At 41.0% G+C, this 12,099-nt stretch overlaps 2 protein-coding genes across 3 annotated transcripts in view; one reads left to right on the top strand and one right to left on the bottom strand.

Annotated features, from left to right (window-relative positions):
* The first annotated feature begins 84 nt into the window (after window positions 1-84).
* Window positions 85-9,844, top strand: abhd16a (abhydrolase domain containing 16A, phospholipase). Of its 2 annotated transcripts, none has more exons than XM_049583645.1 (20): window positions 85-216; window positions 807-863; window positions 946-1,012; window positions 2,501-2,587; window positions 2,864-2,949; window positions 3,110-3,183; window positions 3,383-3,490; window positions 3,715-3,829; window positions 3,933-4,034; window positions 4,141-4,204; window positions 4,337-4,386; window positions 4,673-4,796; window positions 5,739-5,843; window positions 5,927-5,990; window positions 6,160-6,216; window positions 7,257-7,319; window positions 7,431-7,507; window positions 8,329-8,427; window positions 8,545-8,591; window positions 9,182-9,844. In XM_049583645.1, exons 1-20 carry the CDS (start codon window positions 115-117, stop codon window positions 9,263-9,265), a joined length of 1,632 nt encoding a protein of 543 aa, XP_049439602.1. In that variant the 5' UTR covers window positions 85-114; the 3' UTR covers window positions 9,266-9,844. The 2 variants fall into 2 exon arrangements, with proteins under 2 accessions (XP_049439602.1, XP_049439600.1); XM_049583643.1 differs by having other exon boundaries at window positions 804-863.
* Window positions 9,845-9,955: 111 nt separating this feature from the next.
* Window positions 9,956-12,099, bottom strand: part of vars1 (valyl-tRNA synthetase 1) — a 17,213-nt gene continuing 15,069 nt past the window's right edge. Inside the window, exons 28-29 of the mRNA XM_049583571.1 lie at window positions 10,241-10,390; window positions 9,956-10,154 (exon numbers count right to left, since the gene is read on the bottom strand). Coding sequence (XP_049439528.1) covers window positions 10,086-10,154; window positions 10,241-10,390 — 219 coding nt within the window. The 3' untranslated portion in view covers window positions 9,956-10,085. The remainder of the gene's footprint in view (window positions 10,155-10,240; window positions 10,391-12,099) is intronic.

Here is a 12,099-nt window from a genome sequence, read left to right as displayed (position 1 = left end):
TATGTTGTCTGTTATGATGCTTATCTCTAGTACATTCTTTCAACCCATTTCTGGGCGCTTTCGCCTTTGAGATTTCTGGTCAGCGCAGGCTTCCGTAGTCCTTGCAGTGGAAGAATGGCCGGCTGGATGTTGCTTCGCTGTATTTTAGGGCCCCATTTACAACGAATTCACCGTTCAACGGACCAGTCTCGACCTGAAGGCAGGGCCGGGAGAAGGGTAGGGTTATCCACAATGTTTTGCATTTGTTTGAGAACAGCCGACTGCGAAAACCGAGCAGTATTTAATCTTTTAGCATTGATGTAGCTCCGGCTGCGCCCCCGGAAGTGTCATGTGTATGTTTTTGAAACCCTGCTGTCACCGCACAGCCGCCGGGGCTGACAGTTTGTAAATGAATGAAATGACAGCCGCACATCAATACGCCTGTCTTTTCATGTGCATTTCATTTCTGTCTCACCGCCACGGCAACAGACAGTCAAACTTACGCTTCTTTAACTGTAACGTTATTCCTCAATGACATTAACCTGGTAATGTAATGCTAACGCTAAGTGCAAGCAGGTGAAAGGAAACTTTGCCAAAACGGGAGGAAAAAAGACAGAAGCTGAACAGTTAACGAATAACACCAATGAACATATGACTTTACTTAAACAGAGACACTATACAGACAGTGTGTAATTGGAATATCTATCACCTTGTCTCTTTAAACGCCCACAGTCAATCAGTGCTACTAGCTAGCTTACATTAGCAACCTGAAAGTCAGATGTTAGCAACAGTGCTCATGTTATGAACAGCAGTCTCTCTCACAGCAGGGATGGAACTACCAACCCAGGACTCTGGAGAAACACACTGACAGCATCCTCGGTTGGGTCAGTATGGTTGTATGATTAATAATACTGTGTGAAAAAGATTTAGAAGTGCTGTTAAGTAAAGTTTGTTTTCTCCTTCCAGGCTTCAGCACTGTGGTCCCTGTCCTACTACAGTTCTCCTCTTCTTCTCTGCTATCTGTACAGGAAAGGTAGGTTGATTGAATCATGTTTGGTGGGGAACACAAGGTTTGTTCTCTGCTCATTACTGCTTTCATGACCACAGCTGAAATTATTAGAGCTATTAGTCCTTTAGTTGACCAACTGCAAACTAATGCGCAACAAATTAATATGTCAGTTATTAAGGAATAAAAAAAAACAAGCTCTGGTTCCAGAATGTGCTGCTTTTCTCTACTTAATATTTTTTCGCAAATTGAATATGTCTGACTTTTGGACTGTTGGTTGGACAAAACAAGACATTTGAAGCTGTCATCTCAGCAATTAATTGAGAAAACCATTGCCACATAATTGAACATGAAAATAATCATTGATATTAGCCATAGTTGTGACATATAATCAAAACAGTTCATGTCACAAAAAGGGACAGACATGGTTGTGCAAAAGGAGGTAATCCTGACAAGCACTGGGTGACAATTTAGAATTATCATTTATTGAATTTCAGTGAAATAAAATCAGGATGTTATGTTATCTCTACAAAATTCTATAGTCAAAAATGCTGAGCAAGGTGTAGCTATAACATTTATGTTTGATAGATATAAAGAACTTGCAGCAAATGTATAACAGTGAAAAAAGGTTTTATTATTAGTTTTATTAGGGATGGGCATTTTAAGTAAATTTTATATTCAAGTACAAGCATTAAATTATTATTGATTACTAAATTGAACACAGTGAGATGCAAATTTAATGCTACATAGCTTGCACATTTATTTTGTTGAAATGCTTCCAAACAACGCTCTCATGCCTGGTTGCCATTATCTCTGTTAGGTTAGATTGAGGGATGTCTGACTGAAAATGGTGAAAGTAAGCGGGTGTGCATATCTGTCATTTTTGTTCTATTGATCTGTGAAGGTATATAAACATCACTGTGTAAACTTTTAATATAGAACCAAAGTATCAGAAAATATCCATATTAGTATCATGATAATCATTTCTTCCTCGTCACCTAGGCTTACTTGCATGTAAACAGTCCCAGCTTTGGAAAAATAGCAAATTGTATTTTTTTTCCCATATGTCTTATTGCTTTATGCTATACTTGGAGTTTATATTAAAATCTGAACTGGATGTGTTTCAGTAGGAGTCTTTTTTTAGAGTTTTTGGCAGTGATGAATGTCACAAAATGGGTTTTTTTTATATTCTGTATGACATTTCTCCTTCCATTAAGGAAGAAAAACTGCCACTGGGGGGATGTTCTCTGTTCTCCTACAAGTGGGATTAATATAAAGTTAATCAACTGAATCATCCAGTGAGACTGTGCCGCAATAGAAATTAATTGCTTGAGGTTGTGTGCTACTCTGCAGTGTGTAATTGAGCTTCTGATATTGATTTATGCATATGGTTGTAGGGTAGTTGTCAGACTGTGAATCTTTGTATTGGTGCCCGTTAATGAGGCTCAGGTTTAGCAGGGAATGAGAGGGGGTTCATTTGGATGTCTGTGTCATCACTTCTTTGTGTATTTTTAGGTTACATCTGCAGCAGCAAGCTGGTTCCAGTGAGTCAGTATGTGGGAACAGTACTGGTGTGTCTTCTAGGAGTGGCCTGTCTTAGAGGTGGGGCACCAGATTTCAACTGACTGGCATGCGATGACTCATTCTATTCGTTCATCTTTTACATATCACAACATATGCTGCATATTCTGCATGCCAAAAAGATTTCATTAACATTGAGCTTGTTGCACAAGGTCTATACCCACAAAGCATACTAAATGCACCCTTGAGGCTTTGCAGCAAAATGCTGTTTGTGTTTTATGTGTACTGTTTAGCCTATATCTCTCTGTGTTTGTGTTTTCTTTCTGCCTCCCTTCCATCTTTCCTTTTCTCTTCCAGGGTGGGGGAGATGGAAAAACTCTGAGTATCTACAGTTTATCTCCGTTCTTGAAGAAACCAAGAAGAATCACACACCATCAAACAAGGTAAGATCATGGCAACTCCATACAATCACCGTTTATCAGGATTTGCTGTCGGTGTTCTCCATCTTTTGGGGAATAAAGTTACAAAAGAATAATTACAAATGTGTTTGTAGGTGTCCTTAATGCATCAAAACTGAATTCAAGGAATTACTTTTTTTTCCAGAAAAAACTGAGGTGCTACGACTTTGACTTCTCGTACTGGCCTTCAGATTTCAGCTGGACGGAAGTCAGCAATCCGTACGTTTTTGCTTTTATATAATATTGCCATTTGAAATGGCCGTGTGTTTGCTGCAGTTCTATTCCATTCAGGGTCAGTTCATTATGAATACATGCACTCACAGCACTGTGAAGAACATTGGATAAATGCGCCCACTGAATGTCAAATGCTTTGTGGCTCATCTGTTTCATTATAAGCCTTTGACTCTGTGTGTGACAGAAAACTATCCAAGGCTGGTGTTTCACTGCTAAAGCCCGAGCCCAGACTAAGAGGAGCAGCAGACAACGTCCTCAATTCTGTGCGCACTCTACCATGCCACATCATCAGGTAAATGCGGTTTATGTAGCATGATCCAAAAATTAAGACTGTGCGTGACTCCAAGACGACACTGCAGATTTGGTACAATTATCACAGTAAGGGGATAGATAATGTCTGCTTTATAGAAGGTTCCATCATATTTCACCATAATTCACCCTTTTTATTTCAGGAAAATATAAAGTATTTGCCCAGTGGTATACAGAGTCATCATCTCTGTTTTTTCCCCTCTCCAGTTTTCTTATTGCCCACTCATTTGGGAGGAGGATGCTGTACCCCGGCTCTGTAGGTTTACTGCAGAAAGCCATGAGGCCCATGCTCCAGCAAGGCCAGGCTAGGTTAATAGAAGAGGTAGGGATAAAAAAACAACACACACCCATTCTCTAACCGTCTATACTCGCTTTAATAAACGCTGATCATCATTCTCTGTCAAATTGACTCCATTTTGTCACAGTTTGAAGGCCAGAGGAATAAGCTTGTGGCCTGCGATGGCAACGAGATCGACACAATGTTTGTGGATCGAAGGAGAGACAGCGGACAGAATGGCCAGACTCTGGTTAGTGTCTGCAGTGATTTGCTGTGTTATTGTCCTTAGGCTTGTTCCAGGGTCCCACAAAACTTGTGTCACATCAGTCTCTTGAATTGTCTGAATTCTGCCACAGGTCATCTGCTGTGAGGGGAACGCAGGCTTCTATGAAGTAGGTTGCATGAACACTCCACTGGAGGGTGAGAAATCTGCCACTACACAAGAGTGATAAGATATTTTATAATGTCAATGCACAGAATTTATATTAGTGTGATATTGTTGTGTTTCAAGTATCATGCTGTACTTAAATCTTGTGTTTATGTGCACTGTAGGTGGCTACTCTGTACTGGGCTGGAACCACCCTGGCTTTGGAGGAAGTACGGTAAGCAGTGTTTTCAGATTTGGTTCTATAGCCATAAACTAAAATTAGCTTACAGTGTATGCCTGTGGTTCTCATAGTCTTAATACAATGGGAAACAATGGCATGTTGAAATTCTGGTTTCAGTTTGACACATTGCACAAGAGGCCAAGTACACTCCCTTGGTTGATATTAACTGTGGAAAATATCTGTTAAGTCTTCATTAGTACATTGTTTCATAGGTGGTTTGAGTGCTACTGTGATGTTTGATAATGCATGGATGTTGCTTCACTTATATTTTTTCTGCCAGGGAGTTCCATTCCCCCAGAATGAAGCCAATGCCATGGATGTAGTGATCCAGTTTGCAATGCACAAACTGGGCTTCCAGCTCACTGACATTGTCGTCTATGCCTGGTCCATAGGAGGATTCACAGGTACACAAAGACCAGAACAGTATATGATTAATGGGCACTATGCTATAAATGTAAATTGTGTTATATGTGTCACATAACAGCACTGTACAGGAAAGGCCAAAGCAGACTCTACCTGCTGAGGCGGCTCAGGTCTTTTGGAGTGCAGGGGGCGCTCCTGAAGACCTTCTTTGACACTGTGGTGGCATCAGCCATCTTTTACGGAGTGGTCTGCTGGGGCAGCAGCGTCTCGGCTGCAGATAGGAAGAGACTGGACAAGCTGATCAAGAAGGCCAGCTCTGTCCTGGGATGCTCTCTGGACTCTGTGCAGGTGGTGGGAGAAAGGAGGATGACAGCCAAGCTGTCATCCCTGAGGACTAATGACTCCCATCCTCTGCAGGAGGAGATAAAAGGTCTGGAGAGCTCCTTGAGCGATAGACTGATTCACCCAAAGTGTGTGAAGGAATGCTATCGCAGGTCCTTCCTGCCTGCTGCTGTCAGGCTACATAACCAGCACTGCTCACAGTAAACTGCACCATGGACACTTTATAGACACTATGGACACTGTATGGACACCACAGCAGTCTGCTGTTTTTGCACATACAATCACTTGCACCTTATCCACTGGTCATTTTCATTCACTGCTGCTCATTATTATCCACTTCCTATTATTTTTATTATTAGTATTATTGTTATTAGTATTGTTATTGTTATTTATCACTGTCTCTTGTATTTTTTGTACTTATTTGCATGCCTAGTTATTTAAGTTTTTTAAGTTTAAATTTGAAATCTTTAATCTGACTTTCTCCTTGACTGCTGTAACACTGGAATTTCTCAATTATGGGATCAATAAAGGTGTATCTTATCTTATCTTATCTTATCTTATCTTATTTAGTCCTTCGTTCATGGTTCTGCTTATCCCCTGCTCCTCATTTTGTCCCTTTATCTCTCCATGTCCTTTCTTAGCCAGCTGGGCAGTGATGTCATATCCAGAGATCCAATCGGTAGTGTTGGATGCCTCCTTTGATGACCTCCTGCCGCTAGCCCTCAAGGTCATGCCTGACAGCTGGAGTGAGTCAGGATTATACACTCTATAAATTGTTTACAGTTGGGAGCTTTGTTTTTGCAAATGAAACATTTTGGTTCTCTCTCAGGGCCGTTGGTACAACACACAGTTAGGCAATACATGAACCTCAACAACGCCGAGCAGCTTCTCAAGTGAGTGTGTATTTGTAGTGACACTAATCATAAAAGTCAAAGTCCACATCATTGAGCATTACGCAACATATTGGAGTGTAATTGTGAAAATGACTTTTGTTTTTTTTGTTGGTGTAGTTTACAGCAATGTGGCAGATGACTAACACATCTATTTCTCTTCCTCCTGCAGATATCAGGGACCAGTGCTACTGATTAGGAGAACCAGAGATGAGATCATCACCACAACGTGAGTTCCAACAGTCCAGCATAAAATGTATTAGTGTATCGTGTAGCAGGTTTGCTTCCCAGTGGGTTTGCACAAGCTTGAGTGCTCTACAACGGTTCAGTTAAAAAGAACTTCTTTTTTTTTTTGCCCTTGATGTTGGACTGACACAAAAAAGGTTCTCTATAATGAAAAGAAACCCATCATCCACTGAGGCACAACTGCTTTTTTCTTCTCTGTTTTTTGATAGGAAACATTTTTCTTGTCATGAAGCAGTCAGTGACATTTTGCCAAGTAGTTAAAGAAGTAATATTTTGACATGACATCATTTGATTGGCTAGGAAGGTCAATTCATTGTTATTAATTTATAGGGGCATTTCAACCCAAAATCAAAAAATATATATTTTCCCTCTCACCTGTATTGCTGTTTATCAGTCTTGATTGTTTTGGTTTGAGTTGCCGAGTGTTGGGAGATAAGGCCATAGAGATGTCTGCCTTCTCTAGAACATAGTGGAACTAGAAGACACTCAGCTTGTGGTGCTCAAAGTGCCAAAGATGCACTGAAGAAGTCAACAGCAATGTCTCTTTACAGAATCATAACCCAGTTACTCAAGATAATCCACTGACCTTGTTGTGAACAGTTTCATGTAGGAACTATTTTCTTTTTACCAAACTACACCTGTCAATCATGTCACAGCACAGAAGGAAGTGTGCACTATGTATTTGTGAGTTCAGGGTGAACTGTCCTATTAACTGTGGCATGATTATGCACATCAGTATTCTATATATACAGTAGATGCATGGTAAATGGCATATCATTTTCTGTATGACATGATAGCACCACAGAGTAGTTGTATAATAGTTGAACATGATTGTAAACACTCAGTCACACAAGAGAACTACCCAGCACTTGAATCCTCCACCGTTTCTAACAGCAGTTGTCAGTATGATGAGGGTTAAGTGCCTTGATGGTTAATTCAGATGAAGGATAAAGCATTCAATTGCCTACTCAGTGATCACAAGACTACTGACAGTCATATTAAGTTGTACACTGTGTATTACAGGGGTCCAGAGGACGTCATGTCTAACAGAGGCAACGACCTCCTGCTCAAACTACTACAATTCAGGTTGGTCTTCTTATTTTCAAACACCTAATTTCAGTACTCTCATTGTTGGATACAGTCACTATATTTGGACACAATAGATTCGGAAAGTGCTGATGTCATTTCCCTGCATAGGTATCCAAAAATAATGACAGATGAAGGGATTAGAGTTGTCAGGCAATGGCTGGGATCCTCCAATCCCTTAGAAGAAGGTATGTGTGACCACTATTTCACTGTGTCTGACACTTTTAGTGGCTTTTAAAGGGTACTTTTTTTTTCCCCAACATGGACCCTGTTTTGCATATTTTAGTGTCTAAGTGGGGAAAACAACAATTTTTAAAACAGTCCAGTACTGAGCAAGCCTGCTGCAGCTGGCAGCCGCATAACAGGCTGCAGTGTGGACACTCTGGGCACATTTGCACTTTCAATTTGTGTCCACAGAATGCCTTTGTTTTTGCCACTGGCTCGCTCAGATTATTATTAAGTTTTCTGACAACTTATGTAAAGGATTCCGGCACAGATCAGTCTTTTTGGTAAAGAATTAAATCCTTTTTTTAAAGCCACAAATTGGCTGTTTATCACTTTCGCCAAACCCACCAGACTCCATTTAAATAAACAGTAATTTTATCATTGTAAAACACACTTCCCTCAAAGGTAAAGAAAACAAAATGAAACTCACAGAAACTGTCTTGGTTTGTGTTTCCATTGTTTCCACAATTACCAACTCTGGTTTGGGTTAAATTAACCCTTAATTCACCCATTTAGATGTAAAACTATGCTGGCTCTATGCACGCTAAAATGACACTTTATTTAAATGGAGTCTGGTGTGTATGGCGATTTAAGGGCTGTTTCTGGTACTCTTTCACAAAAGGGGTTTTTCCCATTTGGTTATTAGATGTAAATCATTGGAAAATGGGGTCCACATTAGAAACCATTGAACTTACCCTTTAAACTCTGCAGTTTTTTGTAAATTTGTACTCAACTTACTGTATTAAACTGATGAAGAAATGTGTACGTCACTCTTTCTGTACAGCATCTGTGTACAGTGGCTATGAGGTGGACGATGACTGGTGTGTGTCTGTGCTGCAGTCGTATCAGGCAGACAGAGATGTTTTGTTTCCGTGGAGTGTTGGTAAGCCCCTGGGTCCTCTCAAATTTACTAGGCAAATACACTGCACACAGCACTACCCTTATATACACATTTCTCTTACATGACCTCACACACTCTGTTATGTATCTATGTTACCAGGTGAGGACATGACTCTGGAGGGAAGGCGGCAGCTGGCTCTTTTCTTGGTGAGGAAATCTTTGTTATCCGTGCACTCAATCTCCATGTGTACAGTTGTTTCTTCTGTCTCGTTTAAAGGGCAGCCACCTGTTGTCTTTATCATACTGCTCTAAATCAAGATACAAAGTCTAATTTACTTTACTACAATAAGCCCCATTTTCCTGTTTAAGCTTGGCTTCCCTCCCCTCTTCTCTCGCACTCAAAAAAAAAAAAGAAAACATCACAGCTATTCACAGACATCATTACCACTGAGGAACACTATTCTGGTCGCCATAGTAACCAGCTCACCTGTGCTCTCAGGTTGACTGGTGTAATATATTTCACCGCGCTCAGCTTATTGAAGTCATTTAACATCAAACAAGAGCAGTGCCATCAATTACGGCTAATGCTATGCTTTTCCTCCCTCGGTAATTCCTTCTGAATTAGGCTTTATTCACCTCCCGTGTAAACCCTTAAGAGATGGGAGAGATTTGTAAGGCACTGAGCCAGAAAGACTGAACCTAATATAATCAAGTTCTGCACTTTTTGTTCATTGCCCTCCCACACCTCTCATTCTCCATTCCTCCTCCATCCCCGCTGTCTTTTCTCTCTCTCCCAGGCGCGGAAGTACATGCGAAACTTTGAAACAACGCACTGCACCCCTCTCCCCGCCTCTGAGTTCCACTCACCCTGGAGACTGTAAAGAAAGATGGATGGATGGCTGGATGAGAGGGAACGTGCGGCAGAGGATTTGGATGGCCTGTGGTCCAGAGCGTGTTCCTGGCATGGTGTGAATGTATTACTGTGATTTTTTTCCAGATTTTTCCCGCGACAGATACGTTGTCATGTATAGTGTTGCTGTGGTGGCAACTGGAAAGATCTGGTGTACTACCCCCTGCCTGCCCCCACAAACCTGTAAAATATGGTACATCTTTTCATTTGAGGTTAGTTTTTATTTTTCCTTTTAGTGTTTGTCTCCAAAAAAAATAAAAAGGATGCATTTATGTAAATGCACAAGCCATCTCTCACTCCTTCCATTGTTCCCTCTTTGGCTGTATTTGTAAAGAAGCAATTATTAGTAGGAACACATCGCTACAATTTAAATAATAAAAGTAATCTTAACAGTAGAGGAGTTTTAATCTTTAAAAATGCAGCCAAAGTGTTCAAGCTTTTCAGGTTTATTTCTTTTCTGTGGACACTATCTTTATGAAAAATAAGCTGTATCCTAAAATGATGCTCTTACATGTCCTATTAAATATGCTGAATAAAATGTTTGACATAAGGGACTGAATTCATTTGCTCATTACTCGATACAAGTGTTCAACAAATTGCACAGATTTTCAAGAGACTGAGATTAATAGATTGCCTCGGAACAATACGCTGCTGAAGACAATTGTCTGTCATAAGAGCTTTATTTAATTCCCTCCGTACTACAATCAACTTGGAAAATGAATATGAAAATTAATACACCGACAAGAAAAACGTGGAAATAAATCTTGATTTACATAATGCTAAGGGGATAGTCACATCATTTTCTTGAAGTTGTCCATGGCTTCTTTTACTTTTTCGAGCTCGGTTTGGCTCTGCCTTAGCTGTGGAGAAAAGGAAGTAATTATTTATCACAAATTCACATGTCTCACACCCAGAGAAACCCTGTGAGTTGATTTCTTTTTCTCACCTTCTCTGCATCCTGCTCCTGCACCTTCACTGGCACTTTCTCTTTGTAGTCACTCTTTGCCATCTTCTCTGTCAGTTTCTCCATCTGTTTCTCCAAGTCACCTTTCTTTGCCATCAGCTTGGCCACTTCCTTCTCCACGTCAATAAGACCCTGGGGTAATTAAAGGTGAAGTGAAGAAAAGGGCGACAGTTAGAAATTATGGTCTTGTCAGTAAAGGAGGGACAGCGGAAACATAGGGCTCAAATTCAAGTTTAAGCCCAGTTAAAAAAGTATTTCTAGCATATTTACCTGCCCTGATTACCAGCTAGACGAGGTGCATTCATGATCTTAGACAATTAGGTTGTCGTTAAAGGCTCTGTATGTGACATTCAGATTGTTAATATCGCATCAAACCACTATTTGCTGTGAACAGATATAGTGGACTGATGGCGTCCTGAACAGAGAATGTGATCAAATCTTCTCTATTCTTTATTGTGGAAAGCCAGTCTGGCTGCGTGTGCATGTGAATCCCGTATCCCATTGGCTAGTTAATCACTGGCAGCCTGCCACTGTGCAACACGCTCATTGGAGGTGTCACAAGAACTGATACTTTGGTACCAAGTCGTAATGGTGCTTGTTTTTCTCCAGTGCCATAGGTAGCAGGGATGCAATTCTTCCAGACCTTGCGGGGCACCATATGTCTACAAGTGTTCTATTCATTTATTCATTTTCCATAACCGCTCATCCTGTTGGGGGTCGCAGGGAGGCTGGAGCTATCCCAGCTGACACTAGGCAAGATGCGGGGTACACCTTGGACAGGTCGCCAGACCATCACAGGGCTGACACATAGAGACAGACAACCATTCACACCCACAGCCAAGTCAGAGTCACCAATTAACCTGCATGTCTTTGGATTGTGGGAGGAAGCTGGAGTACCCAGAGAAAACCCACACTGACACAGGGAGAACATGCAAATGCCACACAGAAGGGTTCTAACTCCCCACTGCGATCTCACACCAGGAACCCTCTTGCTGTGAGGAAACAGTGCTAACCACTCGCCCCTGTGCCACCCGTACAAGTGTTCTAGTCTGACATTAAATGTCAAAGAAAGAACACCAACCAGTATGGAAGAACAACACATCAAAGACGGCAACAAGACAGCATATTTTGTGAATTCTTTGCAATAGGAGCAACGTGTATTTACACTATGCAACAAACATCAGAAGTGTGACGAGACGACGGTGGTCCACGGTGGTGGAAAGCATTTTGATAATGGGTGGGCTTGACGAAATCTGTGAGATAACTCAAGAGAAGAGATTTTAAACTTATTTCTACTGATAAGAAAACTGGAGCGTATGGAAAGGAGGTGGTTAGTGCATCCATTAAACCAACCAAGGAAGCTTAAGACTCAACATGTTTTAGTCTATCAAATGTTGGACACGGATACAGAGATACTCCTCTGTATTTTCGAATGTCTGCCAACAGTTTTGATGATCTGCTCAACAAGATCCGGCCCTGTGGTGCTCACGCCAGGAAACACAAAACTCCAGTAGATGTGTCAGAGAGGCTCGCTGAGACTACCCTATCACATTGTGTGACAAAACATGATGGTGTTGATGACATTACAAAATTCTCCTGGTGTGCGACATGAAAGCAAGGTGTCGAGCCACATTCACCTATGTTGAAAATTAGTCATTTCTGTTGAGCAACACTTATCAAAAGTGTTAGGTACCCAATTATACATCGGGCTCAACTGACTTGCAATTGTAAGAAAAAGTAGCATTTGACAAACATCATCATGCATCAACACAATGTGTCTAAAGAAGCTAAAATAAAACCAGAACTAATATATTCACACATCAGGTCTGGGATAGAAGGAT

The sequence above is a fragment of the Epinephelus fuscoguttatus genome, linkage group LG8 (assembly GCF_011397635.1).
Source record: "Epinephelus fuscoguttatus linkage group LG8, E.fuscoguttatus.final_Chr_v1".
Taxonomy (NCBI): Eukaryota; Metazoa; Chordata; class Actinopteri; order Perciformes; family Serranidae; genus Epinephelus; species Epinephelus fuscoguttatus.
The sequence above is the reverse complement of the archived record's forward strand: the minus strand, read 5'-3'. Positions and strand labels throughout refer to the sequence as shown.

Bases quoted from the DNA above. Each gene is read 5' to 3' on its own strand.
- abhd16a (XM_049583643.1), top strand. From the start codon at position 115: ATGGCCGGCTGGATGTTGCTTCGCTGTATTTTAGGGCCCCATTTACAA. The intron at 3,184-3,382 runs GTACGTTTTTGC...TGTGTGTGACAG, and splicing joins TGGACGGAAGTCAGCAATCC to AAAACTATCCAAGGCTGGTG. The intron at 5,991-6,159 runs GTGAGTGTGTAT...TTCCTCCTGCAG, and splicing joins AACGCCGAGCAGCTTCTCAA to ATATCAGGGACCAGTGCTAC.